The sequence below is a fragment of the Hippopotamus amphibius genome, chromosome 3, assembly GCF_030028045.1.
Source record: "Hippopotamus amphibius kiboko isolate mHipAmp2 chromosome 3, mHipAmp2.hap2, whole genome shotgun sequence".
Classification (NCBI taxonomy): Eukaryota; Metazoa; Chordata; class Mammalia; order Artiodactyla; family Hippopotamidae; genus Hippopotamus; species Hippopotamus amphibius.
The window spans coordinates 19,541,195-19,554,898 of NC_080188.1; the positions used below are offsets into that span (position 1 = coordinate 19,541,195).

Genomic DNA, 13,704 nt, shown 5'->3' on the forward strand with positions numbered 1-13,704 from the left:
CACAATGAGCATTTAATTTTGATGTTTAAAACTTAGAAGTGAGCCAGTTTTTCATATTCTTCTAAGATGTTTGAAAGATTGCTTATGTTAATGTTTCCACAGAACTTTTATTTTCATTTACTGACCTCATACTTTTACTTCAACCCTACAGCTATTCATTAGAACACACAGTGCAATTTCTAAATTGTGTTCTTGAAGGAGACCCTGTAAAAACAGTGGTAGCACAAGAGTTTGTTCACCAAAATGAGAATGTCACTTCTCATACTGCACAGAAGTCTAAGGAGAAAAAGGTATAGAGCTACTTAATTTTTTACAATAATGGTAAATAATTGTATGTGAAAATATAATTGGTTTGTTAGATAATTTAGTGATTATTTCTCACCATTTTTCATAACTGGAAATTTAACCATTGATAGCATATTTGGTTTAGAATATCTGCTCAAAATAGTGAATTTATAGCTGATTATATTTTTTCTTCAATGTCTTTGGCACAACAAGCATTGGAATTTCTGTAACTTTTTATGTGTAGACTACACAGTAGAGTATGAGGCTTAATTGAATAGGAGCAGGGTGTGATATGGTGGGTCTTAGGGTATAAATATGTGGGTGGAAATGTTTAGCCATTTTGAGAAACTGCCAAGCATTTTCCGAAAAGGGCTACGTTGTTTTATGTTTCCATCAGTGGTGTATGAGGGCTACAGTTTCTCCACATCCTCTCTGACACTGGTTATCATCTGTCTTTTTGATTATAGCCGTCCTAGTGGGTGTGAAGTTGTTTTATGCGTACCTGGAATTTGTTTTAATCAGGTATGGTGAGACACCCAGACATGGAAATGTCATGAAGGAAGAAGTTTATTATACTCACAGATCCCTAGAGATAGGAGGCATGGCGCAGAGCTGCATGAGGAAGCACGAAAGTCAAGGAGGCAAAGGGAGTAGGGGTGAAGTGTGGGCAAGAGCCTTTTTTGTGGTTTCTTTGGGAAGGACAGGGCAAGGCAGGGTAATAAGCAGCTTTAGGATTGGCTAATTTGAATAATTTCAGCAGGCTCTGGAGCATAGGAATTGTCCCTAGTTTTCTGGTACCTGGCTTCAGTGATAAAGGTATGTAGATGGTAGCCAAAGAGAGAGCCCCATAAAGGAGGTGGTTGGGGGTTATGGGCTCTAGATTGGATGGTTTGCATATATAAAATGTGCTAGCAAGTGAATTGTTGCCTATCTCTGGGAATTGGCTATAGCTAACCCCAAGGTGGGGGGTGCTGTGTCTCCAAGGGTTAGCAAGGCCCCAGATGTCAATGCCTCAGAATACAGGAAATAAAGATATGGTTAATACCAAGGTGGTATCTTGTGATTTTGATTTGTATTTCTCTGTGACTGGTGATGCTGAGCATATTTTCATGTGCTTATTGGTCATTTGTATATCTTCTTTGAAGAAATTTTATTAACATCCATTTCCCATTACAATTTAAAAAATTCTTTAATTGCATGTTTTTATATAGTCTACATACAAGTCCCTTAACAGACATATGACTTGCAGAATTTTTCCCATTCCAAGGGTTGTCTTTTCCCTTTTTTTTTTTTGGCTACATTGGGTCTTCGTTGTGGTGTGGTGGCTTCTCTTGTTGCGAAGCATGGGCTCTAGGCACGTGGACTTCAGTAGTTGCAGCATGTGGGCTCAATAGTTGTGGCACTCGGGCTTAGTTGCTCTGCAGCATGTGGGATCTTCCAAGCCCAGGGATCTAACCCATGTCCCCTGTATTGGCAGGCAGATTCCTAACCACTGTGCAACCAGGGAAGCCCTCTTTTTTTCACTTTTTTGATGATGTCCTTTGAAGCACAAAAGTTTTAAAAATTGATCATGTGCAACTCATCTTTTTTCTTTTGTTGGATGTACTTTCAGTGTCATGTCTAAGAAACTCTTGCCTAACCCAAGGTCATGAGGATTTACACCTAAGTTTTCTTCTAAGAGTTTTATAGTTTTAGTGCTTACATTTAGATCTTTGATCTATTTTGGGTTAACTTTTGTATATGGTATGAGATAGGGGTCCAAGTTCATTGTTTTACATATGGATATCCAGTTGTCACAGCACCACTTGTTGCAAAGACTGTTTTTCCCCATTGAATTTTCTTAGCACCCTAGTTGAAAATGAATTGACTATAAGTTTATCACTAGGGCTTCCCTGGTGGCACAGTGGTTAAGAATCCGCCTGCCAATGCAGGGGACACGGATTTGATCCCTGGACGGGGAAGATTGCACATACCGCAGAGCAACTAAGCCTATGTGCCACAATTACTGAGCCTGTGTTCTAGAGCCCAAAAGTCACAACTATTGAGCCCACATGTCAACTACTGAAGCCCGCCCGCCTAAAGCCTGTGCTCTGCAACGAGAAAAGCCACTGCAGTGAGAAACCCATGCACCACAATGAAGAGTAGCCCCTGCTACAAGAGAAAGCCCGTGTGCAGCAGCAAAGACCCAATGCAGCCGATAAATAAATAAATATTAAAAAAAAATTGTCACTAGACTCTCAGTTTCATTCTATTGATCTGTAATAGACATTCCATAATGTCTATCATTATGGCAGTACCATAGTCTTGATTACTGTAGCTTTGAAATTGGGAAGTGTGAGTTTTCAACAATTTTCAAGATTATTTTGGCTATTCTGGTACCCTTGCATTCCCACGCGAATTTTAGGATGAGCTTGTCAATTTCTGCAAAGAAGTCAGTTGGAATTTTCATGGGGATTGTGTTGAGTTTATAGATTGATTTGAGGTGTATTGCCATCTTAACAATATTGTCTTCCAATTCGTGAATCTGGAGTACCTTTTGATTTATTTAGGTCCTCTTAATTTCATTCAACAGTGTGTTGTAGTTTTGAGTGTGTTTTCAATGCCTTTTGTTAAATTTATTTCTAAGTAATTTATTTTTTTGATGCTATTGTAAATGAAATTTTCTTAATTTTATTTTTTAAAAATTATTTTCTTTATTTTTTCATTTTTGGCTGTGTTGGGTCTTTGTTGCTGTGCATGGGCTTTCTCTAGTTGTGGCGAGCAGGGGTTATTCTTCATCGAGGTGCGAGGGCTTCTCATTGTGGTGGCTTCTCTTGTTGTGGATCGTGGGCTTCAGTACTTGTTGCCCGTGGGCTCAGTTGCTTCACAGCATATGGGATCGTCCTGGACGAGTGATTAAACGCATGTCCCCTGCACTGACAGGCAGATTCTTAACCACTGCACTACCAGGGAAGTCCCTTAATTTTATTTTTGGATTGTACATTGAAAATACATAGAAATACAATTTTGTATCTTAGTCTTGTATTAGTTGTAGACTTTCTTTCTTTTCTTTTCTTTTTTAAAACAGTCCTCAATCATCCTGCTATACTTAGTAATAAGACTACTCAGGGATAGTGGAGCACCACTCATGTGCTCCCTCTTTTCTTTGAATATTTCCCCATCACTTATCTGATATATAAGACTTAGGTACTTTTAGTATTCATGTGATTTGTTAGTGTGCACACAGAGCAGGAACCAAGTGATACCACAGATGCCTGTGTCCATCATGGAGGAGGCAGCATAAGATTCAGAGAGTGCGCAAGATGATGATGAGACCTTTAGTGCCAAACTGGGAATGAAGATTACTTTTTTACCTGATAATATAGCAAAGAAAGTACTCTTGGTCATTATGGCAATAGAGGAAGTGGTGGAGAGAAAGTGTGCTTGCTCAACGTGGGAAATGGTTAGAAAATGCTGGAATCAGAAAAGGAGATTTTGTGAGCTGTATAAACATCGGCCAGAATGTAAATTTGGGTAAGTTATACTGGAGATTATTCTTAGCCTTTCTCAAAAAAATGTAGGCAGGTGTCATAACACTGATAAAAATCTTTTAAGATTTGTGAGCAGAATAGTCTGTTTTTGATATCGCAGGACCCTAAGGGATCAGAGATACTAAAGGGGAGTATCGTGATACCAGTAACATTTTGGTTTATCTGCTTTGTTCGAAAAACTAACATTTATTTAAAACTGTGTTGGGACTTCCCTGGTGGTGCAGTGGTTAAGAATTCGCCTGCCAATGCAGGGGACACGGGTTCGATCCCTGGTCTGGGAAGATCCCACATGCCACGGAGCGACTAAGCCTGTGTGCCACAACTACTGAGCCTGCGCTCTAGAGCCTGCGAGCCACATCTACTGAGCCCATGCTCCACAACTACTGAAGCCCATGTGCCTAGAGCCTGTGCTTCACAGCAAGAGAAGCTACTGCAATGAGAAGCCCAAGCACCGCAACGAAGAGTAGCCCCCACTTACCACAACTGGAGAAAACCCATGTGCAGAAACGAAGACCCAACACAGCCAAAACTAAATAAATAAATAATAAATCTTAAAAAAAAAAACCCCAAACTGTGTTTTTATTAATACTACTGCTTTTTCCCTTTAGCCTTTCATAAAATTTGCAGGTTTGTTACCATTGGAAATAGTTTTTGTATTATATCATGCTTTCAAGAGAATGAGAGACTAATTACGTGAATTCTTAGGAAGGATGCATTTCATTTGGCCCTTGTTAATGAAGTTATAGTAAACTACATCACTATGAAAGGGATTAAAAATAAATTTTGGTTTTATTTTAAAAGAGAGTAGCTATTTGATAAAGTATCTCTCATCATGTACCATTTTTTTGTTTTTTTTTTCTTTTTGTTTTGGTTCCCGCCATGCAGCTTGCAAGCAGCTTGCAGGATCTCAGTTCCCCCACTAGGGATTGAACCCAGGCCTCTGGCAGTGAACAAGTCCTAACCACTGGTCTGACAGGGAATTTCCTGTTTTTTCTTTCTTTCTTTTTTTTTTTTTTAATTTATCTATTTATTTATTTTATTGGCTGTGTTGGGTCTTTTTTGCTGTGTGCGGGCTTTCTTTTAGTTGTGGTGAGTGGGGGCTGCTCTTCATTGTGGTGCGCGGGCTCCTCATTGCTGTGGCTTCTCTTGTTGCGGAGCACGGGCTCTAGGCGCATGGGCTTCAGTAGTTGCAGTACGTGGGCTCAGTAGTTGTGGCTCACGGGCTCTAAAGCACAGGCTCAATAGTTGTGGCACACGGTCTTAGTTGCTCCGCGGCATGTGGGATCTTCCTGGAGCAGGGATGGAACCCGTGTCCCTTGCATTGGCAGGCGGATTCTTAACCACTGCGCCACCTAGGAAGCGCCTGTTTTTTCTTTTTTAAAAATAAGAAGTGAAGGGTCTCTTCCCAGAGAACGAAATGTAATTTGCATTTTTTTAGTATTAACACCAACAGAGAGAGACTTTGAGGCTATAAAATATTTGTTTGTAGTGTTAAGCACTGTGGGCTTTTCAGAGGTCATAGAAAGCATTTTTATTATCCCCTCCCTGCAAAATCTTTGATTTTATAAGGGATGCAAGCCATATACTCATAGAATATATAAACATTAATATGAAAGAAGTTTGTGATTATTTACTAGTGAGTGTGACATAAGGATGTAGGTCCTATGAATATTCTTAGGTAAAGGAGAGCCTTAGGTATTCGTTGCAAAAATAAATCAACTGCATATTTACAGATTTTTGACTGTGGTAATGAGAGGATTATGGTGATGCATTTATTTTATTTTCTATTTGGTGGAGAGTGTTGAGGCAAATTTGCATAATTATTATTTTCATTACCTTGTGTTTTACATTAGAGTCAATTTAGTTTCTTTAATTTAAGATTGCATATGGGTAACAACTACTTGGTAATATTTCAGAAAACTCAAACAGTCAACACTACCATAGTGGCTAGTTGTTAGTCAGCTGATTGAAACCTGCCCTATAAACCTCTTTATGATTTTTACCTGCTATTAGGCATGGTCACTCTGTATGCCTTTCTGTTTTAAAAAGAATATTATTCAATTACTTTATTGATTTTTTTTTTTATTTTTACCTCAGTCTGAATGCTTTAATAAGCAAATTTGAGCTCCATGAACATGTGTTACATTAGGTTGATTTTTTTTTCATTTATTATTTTTTTTTTTGACATACAGTAAACTGCATATATTTAAAGTGTACAGTTTGATTTTTTTTCCTATTAAATTGAAATATGCCGTTAGTTCCTTCAGTGATTGGACTGATCCTTTGAATGGGTTTACAAACTAAAATTTGGAAAATACTGCATTAGATTAAAGAGTGTTATTCCTTGAATATCTTACATTCTCTCTTTTGGCTAGATTTTTTTTTTTAATTTTCATAATTTTAGAGAACTTTTTAACATCTTCTAAGATAAGAATGGTTAAAGAAGGAGTACCCTTAGGGCATGAAAAAGTTAACAGTAGTTACTAAGTGCACGACTTACTACTAGATAGACAGTAGGGAAGGTCTGTCTTTTTTTTTTTTTTTGGCTGTGTTGGGTGTTTTTTGCTGTGCGTGGGCTTTCTTTTTAGTTGCAGTGAGTGAGGGCTACTCTTCGTTGTGGTGCACGGGCTCCTCATTGCCGTGGCTTCTCTTGTTGCGGAGCATGGGCTCTAGGTGCATGGGCTTCAGTAGTTGCAGCACATGGGCTCAATAGTTGTGGCTTATGGGCTCTAAAGCACAGGCTCAATGGTTGTGGCACATGGGCTTAGTTGCTCCACGGCATGTGGGATCTTCCTGGAGCAGGGATCGAACCCGTGTCCCCTGCGTTGGCAGGCGGATTCTCAACCACTGCGCCACCTAAGAAGCCTGTTCTGTCTGTTTTTAAAGAAGAAAGATAGAAATTAGTAGAGCCCAGTTTTCATGTACATTGTTTGAAGACAAAGTTTGTGTTTTCTGCTTTCTTTTGTATCTTATTTATTGTGTAACACCTTACAGGCAAAGAAGTTGAAAGAAACTGACGATATACCAAGTGAACCATCTTTCCAGGATTTTGAGTACCCAGAGTATGATGACTACAGGGCAGAGGCTTTCCTGCACCAGCAGAAGAGGATAGAATGCTATAGCAAGGCAAAAGAAGCTTATCGGATGGGGAAGAAAAACGTTGCCACGTTTTATGCCCAGCAAGTAAAGAGGAAAACTGATTATTTTTTTCTTTGTTACTATGACGTCTGAATAATCTTGAAGCGGATAATACTCATACTGACTTGATTAAGTTATTCTGGGGAATGTACATTGTATAAGTGATATAAAGTATTCTAATATGTAAGAAATACATCGTTCTGAGAATTCTGACAGTCTATATTTTCTTTAGGTTGGATTCTCTCATTCAGTACTACTTCTAAACAGATACGAATTTTCTGGAGGAAAGGCAGCAGAATGTTAATGTTGGCCCTCCCAGGGTGGGATTACTGAGGCCTTGTGCTTTCTATCATGGTTGAATTCTTAGTTATGTATCACTATCATAGTCGGAAAAAGAAAATTACGTTACTATCTTTCTGGGAAGTAAAATTTCTACCTGGGGTCATTCGGCATGGTATTGCAAAAAACCTGATTGATTTACTTTTTGTTTTATGTGGTTCCATATAGCTTACTTTTTTACGATTGAGCAGAGAAAAGTGTCAGATTGGTATGACCTTGTGAGCAATAATAGCAAACCTTGAAGGGTGACTTCAGGCTTAAAACAAGGTATTAAAAGAGTTGAGACTTGGGATTATCAGAAGATAAACCGGTGGATTCCTTCTTGAGATGTGTGTTTATTTAATTGTGGATCAGAGAATGTGTTAGAAATGATGATTTTGTAGTTTAAGTACTATATTGTTCTAAATTTTGGTGCATTCTTGCATATTAGCCTATTGCATTATTTAAAATTTCAGACTTGTTCCCTTTTTTGTTCTTCCTTTTATTTGGGGCATTATTTGTTTCCTCATTGCCTACTAAGTAGCAGATATCAAAAGTGATTACTGATGGTATGTTTGTAATTAAAGGGTAGTCTCCATGAACAGAAGATGAAAGAAGCCAATCACCTTGCTGCCGTGGAGATCTTTGAGAAAGTCAATGCCTCTCTGCTGCCACAGAATGTTTTAGACCTCCATGGGCTGCATGTGGATGAGGCTATAGAACATTTGACGACAGTTTTACAGCAGAAAACTGAAGGTAGGACTGTAGTCATGACACATTTTTCAGTAGAAAATATATCTTTGCTTATATTGGTAAAACTTACAAATTCAAAGGAGTCTGAATGTGCAGGCTAAGGATATCTGTGTCACATTTATAGATGTTTATATTAGACTCATTCTCCAGGAAAACCTTGGGGAAGAATTCTGCTATGTCCATTAACATTTTTATTTTCCTGTTTCAGTTACGTTTGTATTCCTTTGTTATATTTGTCAAAGGGAGGGCATGATGTAATCTGAGAATCCTCTGGACCATTCAGGAATATTATATATCTTTGTTCAATAGACATTTATTAAAGCTAATAGGCACTTATTAGATGTCAGTTGCTCAACAGTCATTGAATAAAGTATGGAAGTAAACTGATAGGATTTTTATAGAATTATCACAAAGGCAGGATTTCTGTGTGTTTGCATTATGGTGGTATTCCCTTCTCCCTTTCTGCTTGTATTTTGTCTTTGTGAGTCAATAGGTGAGCTACTGCTTGCGTCTTACAACATCATGTACTTTATATATCTTTGTAAGATGTTACAGAAAAACCCAAAGGAACTTTCTCGCTCATCCCAGTACATTAAAGTATCTTGTTGGTTTATCATCTTATTTCCTTTTCATCACCAGATGGTAGCACTTAGGAATATTCAATCTGTTGTAGTACCCCAGACTCTAATTCTAGGGAGTCATGTCCTTTTATCACTACTAGGATATTTTTGAATTCTCAACTTGGCTTTCTCTTTCTTTTTTATTGTATTGTGGAGACATAGAATCCATGCCTCAGTTAGTACCTCATGGTTCCATAATACTGCTTTGTCATTGATAGCTCTATTGTTCTGTTTAATTAATTTATATATATTTTAGAAAGTTTTATGTTTTACATTATATTGGTTTATCAATTCAACACATATCAGTTGTAATTAAATACTTAAATATAATTGATATAAAAGGTTTATCATGAAAACCATGTTGAAAAGGTTGCAGAGTAAAATATTGAACATCTCTGTACCCATGAATGTAAATAACAAGTAATAACATTTTACCATATGTGCTTCATTTTTTTTTAATTTAAGCTCTTTATTGGAATATAATTGCTTCTATTTTTTTTCTTTTTCCTCCTCCCTTTGTATTCTCCCCAATCCTTTTCTCTTTCTTTTCTCCCTTTCTGATGGAAATCAACATCCCTCAGTTTGGTCTACATCATCCTGGCCAATTTTGAAAATACCTTTACTACATGTACGTTCATCCATAATTGGTCTATAGTATTCTTTCTCTGAGTTTTAAAAAATGAACATGCGTGGTGTCACACTGTGTTGTCAGCCAAGCCACTTATTTTATTTTCACCCAATATGGTTTTCAAGATCTACTCATCTTGATGGATTGGGTTTTTTAAGTTTTTAAAAATTTTAACTGCTGTATAATATTGTGTGACCTTATCATAATGTATCCATCCCGCTATTGATGGACATTTAGTTATAATGTTGCAGTGAGCTTTATTTTGCATATCAGCATGTGTACTCTTAACACTATCCTTTTTCCTAGCTTTCTATATTGAAAAATTAAAAATCTACAGAGAAGTTGAAAGAATTGTGCAAAATACATATTGTACAAATTTTGTACACTATACAAATTGTATATATGTCCTTTACCTAGATCCAACAGTTGTCAACATTTGGCCACATTTATTTATCTCTTTAGAATTGCTTTCCGCTGAACCATCTGAGAACAAGTTGTTAAACATTGTATTGCTTTACTTTTGAATACCTCAGCATGTTTATCTCTTGAGGACAAATTCATTCTACATAATCATAATACATTATCACTTTTAAGATATTTAACATTGTTATAATAATGTTGTCTAATATACAAGCCATATTCAGATTTTTTTCCAGTTGTATGGAAATGTCTTATGTGTGTGCCATTTTCCACCCCAGTCCAGGATCCAGTCACACATCATATGTTCCAGTTGATTGTCCCAAGTCTGTAGCTTCCTGTAATATAGAATAGTTCCTCAGTCTATTTTTTGTTTTCCATATTATAGACATTTTTGAAGACTCCAAGCCAGTTGTTTGATGGATTTTCGTGCAATTTTAATTTGATTGTTTCTTCATGATTAGATTTAGTTTAAAATTTTCTTGGTAAAAATACTCTGTAGGTGATGTTAGGTCATCCTTGGTCAACTCATTGAGACATATTTGGTCATTTTGCCCTAGTATTGGTGGTGTTAAATTTGATTTCTTAGCTTAAATTGGGACTCTTTCATATCAGATTTTGCTTTGTAAATGTATCTTTTCTCCCTTTGTAGTCAATCAGTAAATTTTGGTGATTAATACATTGTGGCTGTGTGAATAACTGTTCTCATACAACTGTTCTCATTTTGCCTAATGATTTTAGCATCCACTGATGATCCTTGTCTAAATAGTTTATTATATTGGTGATTGCATAATGGTGTTTTATAATTTGTGTTCCTTCCGTGTTTATTAGCAGACATTCTTTGATAAAGTAGAGGATCCCCCTCCCCCAGTTGTTTTTTAAATAGAGTTTTGAAAATCTTGGAGAAAAACTAGAAAACAACAATAGAATTAAGAAAAGAGAAAATTTAAGAGCAGTTTAAATAAGTTATTTAATCTGGAGAAAAGAAAAACTCCTATATAGAAGTATTATAAGGGAATATTTTGTCTATAGAGGATGAATAAGTCATTTACTCAATAAAATTTCGTTATATTCTATACTCTAGACTTCAAGGATAAAACAGTGAAAAAGACACACAATCCCTGTCTTTATGGAATTGCCATCTGGTAGGATAGATGGCAGTGAATAAAGAGTTACGTAAATAGTTAGAATTGTGATAAGAAAGTACAGGTTGCCATGTTTCATTCAGCATAAATTCCCAGATCCCTACATAATTGTTCCTTGCCTCCCTCTGCATTCTCATCTTGCTATACTTCTCCTCCTTTTCTTTATGTTTATCTACATTATCATTTGTTGACTTCCAGACTAAATTAGGCTCCTTATTAAAAGTCTCTCATTAGTACGCCTATGTGTCACAGTACTTAAAAAGCTTATTGTATAATTGATTATTAAGTGTCCATCTTTTTGGCCAAGAATTGAGTCAGTGATGATTATTGAATCATTATATTGTATAATATATTGGAGCCTTTCATTCAGCATTTTAAAAAAACTTTTGAATAAATGCCTGAATAAAGGGTAGGTATTCCTCTCATTTTTTAGATAAGGAAACTGATGAGTTAAAAAGTGGAAAATAATAAGTGTTGGTATGGATGTAGAGAATTGGAACCCTCATATATTACTGGTGAGAATGTTAAATGGTGCAGCCACTGTGGAGAAGGTTGACAGTCCTTGAAGGGTTAAACATGGAGTTACCATATGACCCAGCAGTTTTGCTCCTAGGTTTGTAGGCAAGAGAACTGAAAACACAGTTCGTCCACACAAAAACTTGTACATGAATGTTCATAATATCCAAAGATGGGAACAACCCAAATGTCTATCAACTGGTGAATGGACAAAATGTGGTATACCTATACAATGGAATATAATTCATCTGTAAAAAGTAATGAAGTGTTGATACATGCTGCAATGTGGATAAACCTTGTAAACGTTATGCAATGTGAAAGAAACAGTATACAAAGGACCACATATTATATGATTTCCATTTATATGAAATGTCTACAATAGGCAGACCAATAGAAACAGAAGTACATTAATGTTTGCTGGGACTGGAAAGGTGGGGGTGCAGATTGACTGCTAACAGGCATAGAATTTCTTTTAGAGATGATGGAATGTTCTGGAATTAGATCGTGTTGATGGTTGTACGACATTGAAATGTACTAAAAACCACTGAATTGTACATTTTAAAATCATGAATTTTATGTTAGGTGAATTTTATCTCAGTGGAAAAAATTATGAGAATAAAAGAGTTAAATAATTTGTGTAAGGTGATACTTGGTCAGACGGAAGATAAAAACCCTTTCTGGAGGCCAAAGCCCATCTTTTTCATGCTACCTGTAGTATCCTGTAGTTACTGATGGTCACCACCAGATGGTAGTATTGTTGAACAGAAATATGTCCAGGGGAAAAATCTGTGGCTCTGCCCCACATTGTTTTAGTCATAAAAGATGATTGTCAAAATTGGGGATGAATTAAAAAAAAAAAAAAGATATCCGACCCTTGTGGTAGAAGTATACATCACTACTACCCATGAAGCTTTTTCTTTTTGCCCCCAAATAACCAGAAGCAGATGAAGCCTTTAGGTCTAACTACTACTTTATACAGATTTATAGGGAACAGAGGAACATGTTAAATGACACCATGGGATACAGTCAGCAAAATCCAGACTGTGAATATCTAGGATAAATGATCTAATTTTTTCAACAAATTAAAAAAAGAAAAAGAAAAGAAACACACACACACACACACACACACACACACACACACACACACACACACACACACACGTGGGAAGGAGAACCTTTAGATTAAAAGTTAAGAGATATATCAACCAAATACAATGTGTGGGCTTGTTTCAACTCTGATTCAAGAAAATCACAGTAAAAACTTTTTTTGAGACTCTTGGACATTTTTAGCCATTGTTAGAGACATATTGAACTATTTTTAACTTTGTAAGATATGATAGTGACATGGTGGTTATGTTTTTTAAAAAAGTCCTTATCTTTCTGAAATACATACTGAAATATTTACAGTTGATAAGAAATCTTAGATATGCTTAAAAATGAGTTTAAAAAGGTGATAAACAGGATTAACCTGAAATTTGGGAACCTAAGCATATTACATTAATTCATTCAATAAACATCATTTGATCACCTACTTTGAGGATGTGATTCAATTAGAGAACATTTTCAGAGAAGTAAATAAACTATTGAAAGGGAGATGCTATAAATAACTGACTTAACTGCTGAAAGGAGCAGTAGTGAAGGAGTGATGAGAGCTGAATTACGTAACCATGCAAGAGATTTGTTTTTTAAAGTAAACATTTATTTGTAATATCACATCCATAAAGAACAATGCACGGATAATTATTGTATGGCATAAAGACTTTTTACAAAGTGAATACTCTTGTATAGCCATCACCCAGAGAGAGCTGAATTTTGAACAAAATATTGCTTGAAGTTATGGAGGTGGACTAGGGTAGAAATGGAGATCTTAAGCAAAGAAGGTATTATAAATGCAAGATCAACAGATCCACTAAAATTCCAGGTTAAATATTGCTCTGGAGATATGAGACTTGAAAAACAATCTGTTTGTGGGTCTGCTGGAGTCTTAGCGCAGCTTAGTGAGCAGAATATGGAATGTTTATGTATATATGTATTTTAAGCTAAAGGTCAAAACTTCTGCTATTTATAACTGAGGAACAAGTATATTGAACTATTAAATTAACTCTTATGATTAACAGTTTTTTTTTTTAAATTTTATTGTACCTATTATTGACTTTCAGGTTTTATATACTTGATTATCACAAGGTCATTTCCAAAGCAGGAGCTGTGGTCTTTTAAGAGGCTCAGGTTCATTCGATATTTCAAAATCATCTGTTTAGAAGAGTTTCTTAAGTTAATAATTGATTATCTTTAACAGTAAGACTATAGTCCAGGCTGTAATCAGTGGATTTGCTAATGGCTATCCTGAGGGTGAT

The 13,704-nt window shown here is 36.1% G+C and overlaps 1 protein-coding gene across 6 annotated transcripts in view; it reads left to right on the plus strand.

Moving 5' to 3' along the window:
- The window catches only part of N4BP2 (NEDD4 binding protein 2), a 90,460-nt gene that overhangs the window by 62,850 nt on the left and 13,906 nt on the right, over positions 1-13,704 (plus strand). For 5 of the 6 annotated variants that reach the window (XM_057726123.1, XM_057726121.1, XM_057726122.1 and 2 more), the window contains 3 exons: positions 152-290; positions 6,810-6,998; positions 7,859-8,027. In XM_057726123.1, the coding sequence (XP_057582106.1) occupies positions 152-290; positions 6,810-6,998; positions 7,859-8,027 (497 nt within the window). Of the gene's footprint in view, positions 1-151; positions 291-6,809; positions 6,999-7,858; positions 8,028-13,704 lie in introns of those variants that run through there. The other variant, XR_009052540.1, reaches the window with a different exon arrangement.